The 12,252-nt window shown below is 35.8% G+C and overlaps 1 protein-coding gene and 1 pseudogene across 1 annotated transcript; both read right to left on the bottom strand.

Annotated features, from left to right (window-relative positions):
- Positions 1-256: 256 nt before the first annotated feature.
- On the bottom strand, positions 257-1,462 carry LOC130736807 (F-box/kelch-repeat protein At3g23880-like). The gene has a single exon (XM_057588590.1). It carries the CDS (start codon positions 1,460-1,462, stop codon positions 257-259), a length of 1,206 nt encoding a protein of 401 aa, XP_057444573.1.
- Positions 1,463-9,058: 7,596 nt separating this feature from the next.
- LOC130736806 (dnaJ protein homolog) lies at positions 9,059-10,328 on the bottom strand (annotated as a pseudogene).
- Positions 10,329-12,252: the final 1,924 nt, after the last annotated feature.

Genomic DNA, 12,252 nt, shown 5'->3' with positions numbered 1-12,252 from the left:
ATTTACCTTTGGAAAAATGGGTTCGTCTCCTAGCTTACAATAAATATAAAATCAAAGAAAATTCATCCAACCCAAAGTTTATCCAACCATTGACAACAACCAATATATATTCATTCAACAATACAATTAACCAAATTTATCTTAAAAAATAATCACACAATATGATAGATAGATTCTTGCATGAAATGAAAAAGTATTCCAAGAAACATGATTTAACATAAATTCATACAAGTGATTTGTGTTGAAGAACTTACTTTCATTGAGGAGAAGCCAAGGTTTCAATGTAATTCACAGTAGAGGACCAACATATTTTATTTGTAATCCTAGTTTTCTCTGCTCTATTGTCTCTCATATTAAAGAGTATTGCTTGATAGTCATGAGAGTCTACCAATATCAGTGTATGACCATTGTAAAGGAACAATGGAAACAACTGATAGTGAATATCGCCAGAGAGTTGAATTTGGAGATCCTGGTAACTGATCTTCAATAACTGAGTCCAAGAGTTTTCAACCCCAAACTCTTTCATCTGCCAAATAACAAAATGAGTTTTTTTCCAAACATGACAAAAGCACAGATAATCCATCAAAACCTGAACGTTCGGCTTCACACAGGGAACCTCATCAAAACCCCCAGGCAGTGAAAACTGGTTGTATGTCTCTGTACCCAGATCAAGCGAAAGAATTAAGATATTCTCAACAGTAATAACATTTGGATCATAAAAAAGAGTGGGATTATTATGAAGTGCCATCCAGTTAAGAGTGCCACTCAAATTCACTCCATCATTTGGTTTCTTGAAATTATCGTGAAGAGTAACCACACCCACAGGTAAACTTTGAATGTCCCTCCAAAGATTATCACCCAAGGTGAAAACTTTCACTGGAATTCCCTGTGAGTCCATGCCAGTTTTTAATTTACCATTCCCAAAATCAAAAAATACCACCTTGTAAGTGTCGTTTGTATTATCATAACCAAAGGTAAACTTGGAAAAGTGATACTCAGCACGAAAATACCCCAACTTTTCAGATACAAATCTGGTTGCCGGATTCCAAAAACAGATCCAATTGTCTCTGATCCATATGCCAAGAGAATGGATGTGTATGCAGATCAAGCCATTGCATGAACCAATCAACAATTTGCCCACGAACCCATGGTCCCCAAAGTGGTCTTGAGGGTCATTGGGTAGTGCGGTCAATGGGTTCTCAACTAAACGACTTATGGGGAACGGTGTGAGATTGAGTTTATGGCGATTCAGTTGGAACAACAATTGGGGGTTTTGTGCAGCTGATCTTTGACGGTGCAATTTGATGAAGCTGGCGTCAGAGGTGATACGAGAGTTCCATATCTTACTCACACACCTAAGTCCTATGAGGGTTTTCACCGGAAGCCATGACAGGACCTCCACAATGAGTTCGTCGGGAAGGGGCTGCTGGCACAGCGGCTTTGGTGGAGGAGGGATGTTCATGAGAGCAAAGTACGATTGGAGATAGAGAGTGAGATCAGTAGAGCAGATAAGGTTGAAAATTGAACCTTAAGACAAACAACAATACAACTATATAGATAAATTGCACCCTCCAGTGATTGATCCCTGGACCTATCCCACCCAATCCATATGACTCCTACCTCTTACCACTTGAGCTATCATTAAGAGAGTATAACTTAGTTACTTGGGTATTTATAATATCAACTTTATTTTTTATTCTTCGAAACAGTCTAATTATAAGAAATCAAAATAGTCTAATTACAAGGAATCGAAATAGTCTAAATATAATGAATAAGGAATTAAATTAATGTTAAAGTCATTATATTAGTGTTGAAGGAAAATTTGAGTTTGATTTCAACTATTATCTGGCATTATTATTGGACTCATAAATATGTAATAATTGTTAACAAATTTAAATTTGACTTTGTCGTTATTCATAAATGACATTCAATATTGTTAGGAAAGTTAACAACTATTATAATGAATAAAAAATTACATTAGTGCTAAAGACATTATATTAGTGTTGAAGAGAAATTTGAACTTGATTTTCATTATTATTTGGCATCATAATTGAACTCATAAATATGCAACAATTGTTAATAAATTTATATTTGACTTTATCGTTATTTATAAATGATATTCAATGTTGTTATGAAAGTTAATAACTATAATGACCCAAATTTGGGATATAATTTATTATATTGCTATAATTAAAAAGATTGAGAGAAATTATTTTATACTATATCAATTTGTCACTATAATGTTATAAAGAAAATTAACCATTCAAAATTGTCAGCATTACAATTTACAAATGAAATTAAACAAATCAGGCATAATTAAATTTTGAAATTATCAGTATATATGTTACACTTTTAGTTAATTTTCTTACTTTAATTTTTTTTTTTAGAAAGTAATAGGCATGTCCACTGTTTGAAAAAGAAAAATTAAACATTATAAGGAGATGATCTTCACATAAAAGCTACATTGAACACACTATGTTTAAACCGCGCAGCGGCTAAAATAACATAACAACCACAGGTTCCACCACACTCCAAAAAAAACTCATTACTGCTGGGTGATAAGTGCCAAATTTACTTAAATTATCATATTATAATTGACACTTATTTGTTCTAAACATGTGAATTATCATTCAAATATCCCCATTTTCATATGTTTGTAAATATTTAGATTTTACTAGTATTATGCTTTAAATATAGTCTAAATCATGATGAATCTTTGGGTTTTGTTGTAGGGATGAATATCCAAAGAAATATGCAAGATTTGGTGAGGTAATGAGGGTTTTCAAGTTTTTTTGGTCCAAAGGTGCTAAGCATCAGCCAAAGGGTGCTAAGCATCATCTGGCAATGGAGACTCCTTCAGCATGAAGTAACAGAGTGCTAAGCGTTTAAAATGGAATGCTAAGCATCATCTGGCGGTGGGGAATCCTTCAGCATGAAGAAACAGGGCGCTAAGCACCTAAAGTGGAGTGCTAAGCACCCTGTAACAGATCTGCAATGCTATAAAACTCAAAGTTCAGCACAAAACAGGGAGTTCACACGAAAATCAGGGATAAATACACAAACCCATCACTTGGGGAAAGGGATAACTCAAAGGAGATAATCAAGGGTGACCTAGGAGACTAGAGAGAAAGCTTTGGAGCTGATTTCATCGTCGGGGAACCGTCACGAGTCGGTTTTTCATCGCTCTTCTTCTCTTTTATCATTGTAAAGCTATCCATGGAAGTGGATAGCTAATTTCTCATTTGTTGGGATTAGAACTAGTTGTTTTGATGCTCATGTAATCTATTTGATTTCCTTTCATGCAAATTTATTGTTTCTATGCTAAAGAATGAATGGTTTTCTCTTTTGCTTCATGCTAATTCTTAGGTTGATCCCCTTGGGTATTTTGATTGATTCAAACTTGTGTAGGGAACTCACATGATCTTGAGTCTGAACTAGAGTTAATCATATGTTTCTTTTCCATGATTCAATGATTCTTACCTTGTGCTTCATGCTTGTTTTGGATTGATCACCTAGAACATGAATTAAGATTTAATAGGATGGTGGGAACTAACTATTTAAATCTGAATTAGGTAAAATCATCTAATGATTCTAAGGTCTAGGGATAGGGTTAGATCATTAGTCTATTCAAACATCCATGCTTAATGCTACTCACTATTGTTAATCGATCAAGGGATTGAAGGTTAATATAGGGAGTTGATAATCTTCTACACCGGGGGACTGGGTAGTAAGATAAGAAATGGTGGGAGGAATCAATTGCATAGAACGATATTTGTATGTGAATCAATAGAATACATAGAGGTCAAACAACGAAACTCTAATCCCAGCAAAACTATCTACCTTGGTGAAACCAACTCTTTTATCTTCTTGATTTATGTTTTTATGTTCTTAAGCAAACAATCAATCTCTTTGTAAACCATCATTTAAGTGTGTTAGCTATTGAATGGCATAAGTATTACACCTCCCTGTGGATTCGACAAAACCCTTTACTATACTACAATTGAGTCTTGAGAGATTCGAACGTAGAGTGGTAAAAAAATCTTTCAACAAATTGGCGCCGTTGCCGGGGAGGTGTGCCAATACTAATTGCATTGCAATAGTTTTCATTCTTGAATGATTGTGAATATAGTGTATAGTTTTTGTTTTCAGTTTAACTTTCCTTGTTGTTACTAATCTCTTGTGTTAGTTAGCTAGTTCAAGAGGAGAAGCAACAAGAAGCTTCTGAATCACTACTTTCAAAATGTTTCAATCGTCTCAAACATACGATCCCTCCGAAGAGGATAGGATTTCTAAGCTTGAGGATACCTTGGTGCAATTCATGCAATTGTCAATGATTCATCAAAGGAATACCGAGACTTCCATCAAGAACTTGGAGGATCAATTAGGAAAGCTAGCTAACATGGTAGCTGAACATGGAAGAGCAATGGTTGAAGCTCAAGTGGAAGAAAGTGAGGAAGAAGAAGAAAAATCAAAAAAAGAAGAAAGGGATCCAACCATTCACCATTTACCGATTCCTTCAAGCCCTCCACAGGTAAAGCATGATGAGGATGAGGTAAGCGTTGAAGATTTTGATAGCATATCACATCACCAATGCAATGATGAAATTATTAATGTTGAGCATATAGATACTGTATTTGGTGATAGGCTTGATGAGCATGTTCCATCAAATTCTTCATAGAACTTTAAATTTGCATTCATTCATATGCATGTAAATACCTTGACATGTGAGTTGAATGTAGGTGAATTGGGTTTGATTGAGAAAAGAAAGAACAAGAATGAGTTTTTGATGGCTTGGAAAACCTTTGTTAGAAAACTAGATGAAATCCAAGTCAAAAGGCCTAAAAAAAGGAAGGGGTTATATTATAACCCTGCTTTATGGTCACCTTAAGTGTGCAAGCGTCAAGCTAATAACGTTAAACAAGCGCTTATTGGGAGGCAACCCAGTGTTTTTATTGCTTTTGTTATATTTATATGTTTTCATGTGCTTTTAGAACTAGGGTAGTGATTTTGTGGAGTTTTGCTTAAAATTGAGTAACTTTGTGCTTCACATGTCTTAATTAGTATTTGAAATGTGTTCATGATGTTTGGAAGCATTAGAAATGAAGATTTCAAAATCTAGGTTATGGACTTGTGGAAATGCATGTATTCTTGAGTGAAATTGGATTCTGTGATATATCTGCTTGTAATATGTGTTTTAACTTTTGAACAGGTCCAATTTAATATATATAATGCATATGGCATGATGGAAGGTTGGTATGTTGAGTATTGAAGATTTTGGGTATAGAGGTTGTGAAGTTGTGATGAAATTCAACTCATTTTGTGTCCAAAACTGCATAAATTCTGCATAATGTTTCCAAATGGCATGAAATCATTATTGTTTTGGTGTGAACTTATGTCAATCTAATGTGCTTTTATGTTTGTGTTGTGTGTGTGCAAGTTTGAGTGTTAAAGATTAGGTATAATATGTTTTACTACTTTAGGTTGTAGGTTTTTAAGTGTTTTATTTAGGATTTGAAATTTTGATCTTGTGGATTGAGTACTTTAAAGTGTGATTTTAAATTCTCCACATGTTTCGCTTGATGTGTATAGATGGTTTGCTCAATTTTGAAGTAAGAAAAATGAGTGGATTGAAATTTGAGGTATTGAGTTGTGTAAAGATGTTAAAATGCATGTGATTTTGGCTTTACTTTGATCTTGTAAATTGTGATAAAATGTTGAAATTGAAGTTTGTCACAAGTTCAAAATAAAGTAAGACATGTATTTGACTGATTTTGAAGCAAGAATTATGATTAAAATGAGTTTTGGGGTATAAGGTTTTGAAAAGTCTTGAAAAATGCACTGTTTTTTGCTGCATAATTATGCAGATATTGAGATCTATCAAACAGATGCTTAGCACCAATATTTGGTGCTTAGCACTCTGAATTTCCACTCCAGAATGTCATTTTCATGCTAAGCACATGTAAGGGGCGCTTAGCGCCACCCCCTTAACAACATTGAACACCTTGTTTCAAACGAACATAACTTCTTCATTTCTCATCGGATTTGAGCAAATGACCACTCTTTGGAAAAATCTTGAAGTCTATTTTCATATGGACTTGATTTTTTTTATTATTATAACACTTTTAGTTTCTAATTTATCTCTTGTATTCTAACATGTTTCAAGTGACTATAAGGCGGATTAACAGGAAAATCATATAGTTTGGCCTGAGGACAGTCCATTTCTCAGAGGGAGTGAAAGATCAAGGATTTGAGGAGAGATCTTGGATTCAAAGCATTCACATCATGAGGGAGTCCACTTTTCATTGTTTCTAGTTTCTTTTTAATCGTATAGTTTTATATATAGCGCTTGTGTCCTAGATTTCATGTTTTTCAGACTGTTTTCAATACTAGCATGACTATTATGATAATTGCTTGATATGTGCTTAAAAGTGAATTGATTTAGTGATTCCATGATAGAAATTGTGTTTGCACTCATTGACGCCATGACTTGATATGATTGCATGATTTACTTGGAATTCTTGAAGCATACATGAAAATTACTTAAAATCAGGAAAATTTGAAACTTTTTAGCTTGTGAGGGAGTGTTCCTATACACTGTGAGTTGAGCGAACATCACTGCTTTGCATAGTTGATATTGTTTGAGTCTCTGATATCATTGGTTGCATGGAATTGATAGGAAATGATCAAGGCATATTTTGTTCTATATATATAGTTACTCAGCCAAATAGCCTACCTATGTCATTTAAAATCCATTTGCTACCCCTTGAGCCTGAAAGTTAAATATTTTGTTTTGTTCTTGATTATGACCCTAAGCCTAATAGAAAAACAATGGCTTCTCCTAAGCTTGATAGGCTAAGAGAGCATTCATTTGTGTGGGTTGTACTCAAGTTGGGGAGAGAAGGCTTTTGTGCTAAATTTTATGTATGCTTTGGATTCAACATCTTTGTATATGCTTCAAAAGTAAAAGAAAAAAAAATCCAAAAAAAATGTGTAAAAAACAAAAAGAGAATAAAGAAGAGATTTATGAAGGAAAAGGGTTAAGTTGAAAGAAAATGGTGAATGAGAGTTGGTTTAAATCAAGTTGAGGGCAGTGAATGTCATGAAAGTAAGCTGTGATTGCTCTCTAAGCTTGTTGAGTTTCTTTGCATATCTTGAAAAACCAAACTCTTTGAAGCCTAGCCTCATTACAACCTTGTAAAGACCTTAGTGATCCTTGATTGCACATGTAGTTTTGATGATTGTGGAGACAGGTAACAATCTTGACTTCTGTGATTCAGTGATGTACATGAGTAAGACACTAACCTTGCCTGATTCATATTCTATATCTAGGCTGGATTAAATGTTTCCTGATCAAGAGTAATTGAGTGTGTGCCTATTGAATTTTAGGTTGAATAAGTAGTTGTATCAATGTTATGAATTCTCTTGTGGGTATCATGTTTCTATTTTGGATCATTCATACAATATGTGTGAAATCTTGCAATTTGAACTTTGAAAATGTTTCAGTCATGCTTGTTTGATCACAGTCTTGACCTTTTGTTTGAGGACAAACAAAGTGCTAAGTTGGGGGGAGTTGATAAGTGCCAAATTTACTTAAATTATCATATTATAATTGACACTTATTTGTTCTAAACATGTGAATTATCATTCAAATATCCCCATTTTCATATGTTTGTAAATATTTAGATTTTACTAGTATTATGCTTTAAATATAGTCTAAATCATGATGAATCTTTGGGTTTTGTTGTAGGGATGAATATCCAAAGAAATATGCAAGATTTGGTGAGGTAATGAGGGTTTTCAAGTTTTTTTGGTCCAAAGGTGCTAAGCATCAGCCAAAGGGTGCTAAGCATCATCTGGCAATGGAGACTCCTTCAGCATGAAGTAACAGAGTGCTAAGCGTTTAAAATGGAATGCTAAGCATCATCTGGCGGTGGGGAATCCTTCAGCATGAAGAAACAGGGCGCTAAGCACCTAAAGTGGAGTGCTAAGCACCCTGTAACAGATCTGCAATGCTATAAAACTCAAAGTTCAGCACAAAACAGGGAGTTCACACGAAAATCAGGGATAAATACACAAACCCATCACTTGGGGAAAGGGATAACTCAAAGGAGATCATCAAGGGTGACCTAGGAGACTAGAGAGAAAGCTTTGGAGCTGATTTCATCGTCGGGGAACCGTCACGAGTCGGTTTTTCATCGCTCTTCTTCTCTTTTATCATTGTAAAGCTATCCATGGAAGTGGATAGCTAATTTCTCATTTGTTGGGATTAGAACTAGTTGTTTTGATGCTCATGTAATCTATTTGATTTCCTTTCATGCAAATTTATTGTTTCTATGCTAAAGAATCAATTGTTTTCTCTTTTGCTTCATGCTAATTCTTAGGTTGATCCCCTTGGGTATTTTGATTGATTCAAACTTGTGTAGGGAACTCACATGATCTTGAGTCTGAACTAGAGTTAATCATATGTTTCTTTTCCATGATTCAATGATTCTTACCTTGTGCTTCATGCTTGTTTTGGATTGATCACCTAGAACATGAATTAAGATTTAATAGGATGGTGGGAACTAACTATTTAAATCTGAATTAGGTAAAATCATCTAATGATTCTAAGGTCTAGGGATAGGGTTAGATCATTAGTCTATTCAAACATCCATGCTTAATGCTACTCACTATTGTTAATCGATCAAGGGATTGAAGGTTAATATAGGGAGTTGATAATCTTCTACACCGGGGGACTGGGTAGTAAGATAAGAAATGGTGGGAGGAATCAATTGCATAGAACGATATTTGTATGTGAATCAATAGAATACATAGAGGTCAAACAACGAAACTCTAATCCCAGCAAAACTATCTACCTTGGTGAAACCAACTCTTTTATCTTCTTGATTTATGTTTTTATGTTGTTAAGCAAACAATCAATCTCTTTGTAAACCATCATTTAAGTGTGTTAGCTATTGAATGACATAAGTATTACACCTCCTTGTGGATTCGACAAAACCCTTTACTATACTACAATTGAGTCTTGAGAGATTCGAACGTAGAGTGGTAAAAAAATCTTTCAACACTGGGCGCACTGTACTCTTTGAGCACCACCAACGTGCATGTCGCCATCCTCATCATATGCTTCCTGCTGAGCTTGCTGTCTCCTCCTTGTCTCTTCTTCTATGTTGACATCATGAAGTGTGGTCTCTTCACACTCGTCCAGCTCCATGTCTGTCAACTGTGATGAAGGCTTTGGTGGCAGAACAGCCTCTAGAGCCTTAACCTGCTCAGCACTCAGAGATTCAGGGAATTCCACAGTGAAGTGAATGTAAAGCTTCCCCTTCATGAAGGGCCTTTGATACACCGGCATCCCCTCATCGTTAGTAGCCTTGTATGAATCAGGCTTAACAACTTCCCCAGGGTTTGATTTGATAAGGAGTTTCCTTCCATCCAAGTGAGTAAGCACAAACTGGAAGCCACATAGAGCCTCAGTTAGGGACAAAGTGTGCTCAACAAAAAGATCTTCAGACTTTATTTTGAACTTGGGATGTTCCTTCTGTTGTAGGACAAAGACAATATCCCCAGTGACGGTATCCGGCGCTTCATCAGCTTCGCCAGGGAATGTAATCTTCTGTCCATTCTGCATTCCCTTCTCCACAATAACTTCAAGCACTTTCTTCTCTTGGACAACCTTCTCTCCCTTGCACTGTGGGCATCGATCTCTGTCATTGATTGTCTCTCCAGTTCCCTTACATTCATTGCAAGGATGTTGCATTTGCTGAATCATAGATGGACCCAGGTGCCTAATGGACACCTTCATACCAGTACCCTGGCAACCAGCACACTTCATCGAAGCCCCAGACTTTGATCCTTTCCCATTGCACTTGGAGCACAACACATTCCTTGAGAGTGAAAGCTTCTTAGCTGTTCCGCTGTAAAGGTCCTCCAAAGAGACCTTCAGAGGGTGAACCACATCTTCTCCCCGTCTCTGCCTCCGTCCTCTACTGCTACCACCGGAGAATGGGCCTCCACCTCCACCAAAGAACGACTGGAAGATATCAAATGGGTCATGGCCACCGCCGCCACCACCCATTCCTTCCTTAAGCGCATCTTCACCATACTGATCATATATCTCACGCTTCTCAGGGTTACTCAAAACCTCATAAGCTTGTGCCAGCTCCTTAAACGTTTTAGGATCACCACCCTTATCAGGGTGATTCTTGATGGCAGCTTTCTTATACGCCTTCTTCAAATCATCCTGAGAAGCATTCTTCGGAACACAGAGGATCTCATAGTACCTAGTGCTATCGCTTTTCTTCGCTTTTCTTCGGTGCCCTTCCAAACATCTTCGCTCCGATCAATCAACCACCGCGAAATTCTGATCCGATCGATCAACCAGCGCGAAATTGGGAACCCTAATTTGCTGCTTGTGATGATGAGAGAGATCTCAACTAGAGATGGCAGGAAAACCCAAACCCGCGGGGCCCAATATGAACCCGACCCGAAATTGTGGGCGAAACCCGATTTCTTTGGGTTTGGGTTCGGGTCTGGGTTTCACCCAAATTTTAAAACATGTTTGGGGTTTGGGTGTGGGATTGATTAAACCCGCACCCAAACCCGAAGTCTTATGCATGTAATTACCAACCCTTATATATACTATTAAAGCTACTAAGTAGAGTTTTTTTTAAGTTACTAAGTAGGCTTATGTTCATGAACTATATTTTTTTCCTTTGTATTGGAATGATAATGAGGTTTAATCAGTTTATGTTCATGTTGTTCTCTTATGTACATGTTGTTTCCGGATTGATATTTTTGATTTTTTGTCGGTGCGGTGCTCACATTGGGTTTTGAGTTTGGGTTCGGGTAACCCGAAACCCAGGGGTTTAGATTTGGGTTTAACTTTTGCACCCATATTGAATTTGGGTTTAGGTTTGGGTTTGGGTTTGGGTGTTAAGTTTGGGTTTAGGTGTGGGAATGGCCAAACCCGAACCCACGGGGCCCATTGCCAACCCTAAATTCTCAACGGAATGCGAAAGAGGAAGAAGAACAAGTACTTTACTTTAAATATTGAAGCAAATAAAGTAAGTAACATTTTACCTTTTTTTGTTAATTTTTTTACATTAAATACTGAAGCAACTAAAGCAAATAATATTTTATTTTTTTAATTACTTTGCATTAAACTGATGCAAATAAAAAAATAAGACCATATTGAATAAAAAAATAAGACCATATTGAATTTTTTTCATTAGTAAATAATTCAGAAAATATAAATATGACATCATCAACCTACTAATAATAGTATGAGAGATAAAACACAAGAAAAACATTGCATGAAAGGGTGACACCTATAGAAGTTACTATTGGTTTCAAAAATAGTATTAGGATACTATGCAAATATACAATCAAATTAGTATATTTAATCATACGAACACTATTAAATGGATTTAAAGTTACTAAAAGTTTAATTCTTTAATTAATATCTATTCAAATAATTTTTACTACTACATTGGTGCTCTCTGTAGCCACAATGTTCATGTGGATGGTCGTGATTCTTCCGACATGACAACACGGAAGTGTTGCATTATGTCCTTCTACTCGGTGTGTGTAAGGTATATATGAGTTCTCCCTCTAGAAGAACATATGGTTAAATATGTTTTAATGATGACAAAAAAATGGAGACTAGAACAAGACAATGAATACAAGGCAAAGCAAAGAAGACCATAACAAAGCAGTAAGGACAATGATAAAACCAACAAAACTTCATGACAAAGAGAAGATCAATATGAAAAACATGAAGACTAGAGAAGATGATGAAGTTTAATACAAGACAAAGAATTAAAGTCAAGACAAAGCTTGTTCAGAAGGTCAAGTATAGAAGCCAACACAAGCATTCAAGTCCAACTCTGCAAAGACTATGGTATATATATCATCATCCAAATGACTAACAGTTTGAAGTCCACGATCATCGATTGAAGTCATCGCTTAAAGACTCCAGAACTTAGCAAGCAACGATTAACGTTCAAGAAAAAGAACTGGAGACAGTAAGGAATAATTATGTCTATCCCGAAAGTAATCTAACATCAACAGGAAAGCAGCAGTTCAACTCAATCACACATTACAACTCAAACATCAAACCTCCACTCTATGCCTAAAATAACAAAGATGCTGAAGAAAGATGAATAATGCAAAGGAATGTCTATAAGACTATGCCAACTCAAAAGAGCATTATGATCTGATTAGATGAAGCACACAAGGTAAAATCAACATGTG

This window comes from Lotus japonicus, chromosome 2 (genome assembly GCF_012489685.1).
Source record: "Lotus japonicus ecotype B-129 chromosome 2, LjGifu_v1.2".
Taxonomy (NCBI): domain Eukaryota; kingdom Viridiplantae; phylum Streptophyta; class Magnoliopsida; order Fabales; family Fabaceae; genus Lotus; species Lotus japonicus.
The sequence above is the reverse complement of the archived record's forward strand: the minus strand, read 5'-3'. Positions and strand labels throughout refer to the sequence as shown.

Coding starts and splice junctions, on each gene's coding strand:
- LOC130736807 (XM_057588590.1), bottom strand. CDS start 1,462: ATGAACATCCCTCCTCCACCAAAGCCGCTGTGCCAGCAGCCCCTTCCC.